Here is an 832-nt window from a genome sequence, read left to right on the forward strand (position 1 = left end):
TACACACTTGAAATTTAAAATGTATATATATTTAGCTGCAAATTTTCCTATTAACTAGTCATTGATCAGAGCCATTGAAAAGATGAGCATTGATGGTTTAGAAGGAGCACTGCCGCGGATGATTAAATGGGTTTTTCTCCATCTCTTCATGTATCACCACCTTGCTTACCCTGACCTTCCTCCAAGGAGCTCAAAGCAGCTGGTCTTCACCAGGTAGGCCAGTTGTTGTAGTTTCGGCAGATCAGGGTTATATTAGCGGACCCCGACAATCCTCTAGACCAGGGGTGGGCAAAATGGGGGGCATGGGCCATGCATAGCACCACATTGGGGTTCATAATGCCCCCCAAAATGCCCTCTAGGGAATGTGGAGGACATTCCATCACAATTGGAGGCCCCTTGGTTCAACAATGCAAACGGGGTGCATCGCCACCAAATCCGTTGGCGTTGGGTTACCATATATACTCAACCGTTAAGTCGACTTCGTGTATAAGTTGAGGGCAGTTTCGGGGCCCAAATTAAGGATGTTGACCTAAGTCAAGGGTAAAACTTAGAGGCACACAACACTAAAGTGGTGGTCCCCAAACTGGACTCTTGAAGGGGTTTCGGGCTTCGTCTCCCAGAATGCCAGGCTATAATGATTTGTCGATCGGATATTTTAAGGAACTAATAGGGATGTGTAATTCAGTATTAGTATTTGATTGATCGTTTGGATTGGATTGTGTTATTTTAATGATGTAATCCTGCTTCAATTCTTGGAAGAGGCGGAATATATAAATACACAAATTATTATTATTATTATTATTATTATTATTATTATTATTATTATTATTAT

General features: G+C 41.5%; 1 protein-coding gene across 2 annotated transcripts in view; it reads left to right on the forward strand.

Annotated features, from left to right (window-relative positions):
* The window catches only part of LOC121915381 (CUGBP Elav-like family member 3-A), a 26,742-nt gene that overhangs the window by 16,034 nt on the left and 9,876 nt on the right, over positions 1-832 (forward strand). Inside the window, exon 7 of one of the 2 annotated variants that reach the window (XM_042439602.1) lies at positions 187-213. The exons of the other annotated variant lie outside the window; for it this stretch is intronic. Coding sequence (XP_042295536.1) covers positions 187-213 — 27 coding nt within the window. The remainder of the gene's footprint in view (positions 1-186; positions 214-832) is intronic. 2 annotated transcript variants of the gene reach the window in all.

This window comes from Sceloporus undulatus, chromosome 9 (genome assembly GCF_019175285.1).
Source record: "Sceloporus undulatus isolate JIND9_A2432 ecotype Alabama chromosome 9, SceUnd_v1.1, whole genome shotgun sequence".
NCBI classification, from domain to species: Eukaryota; Metazoa; Chordata; class Lepidosauria; order Squamata; family Phrynosomatidae; genus Sceloporus; species Sceloporus undulatus.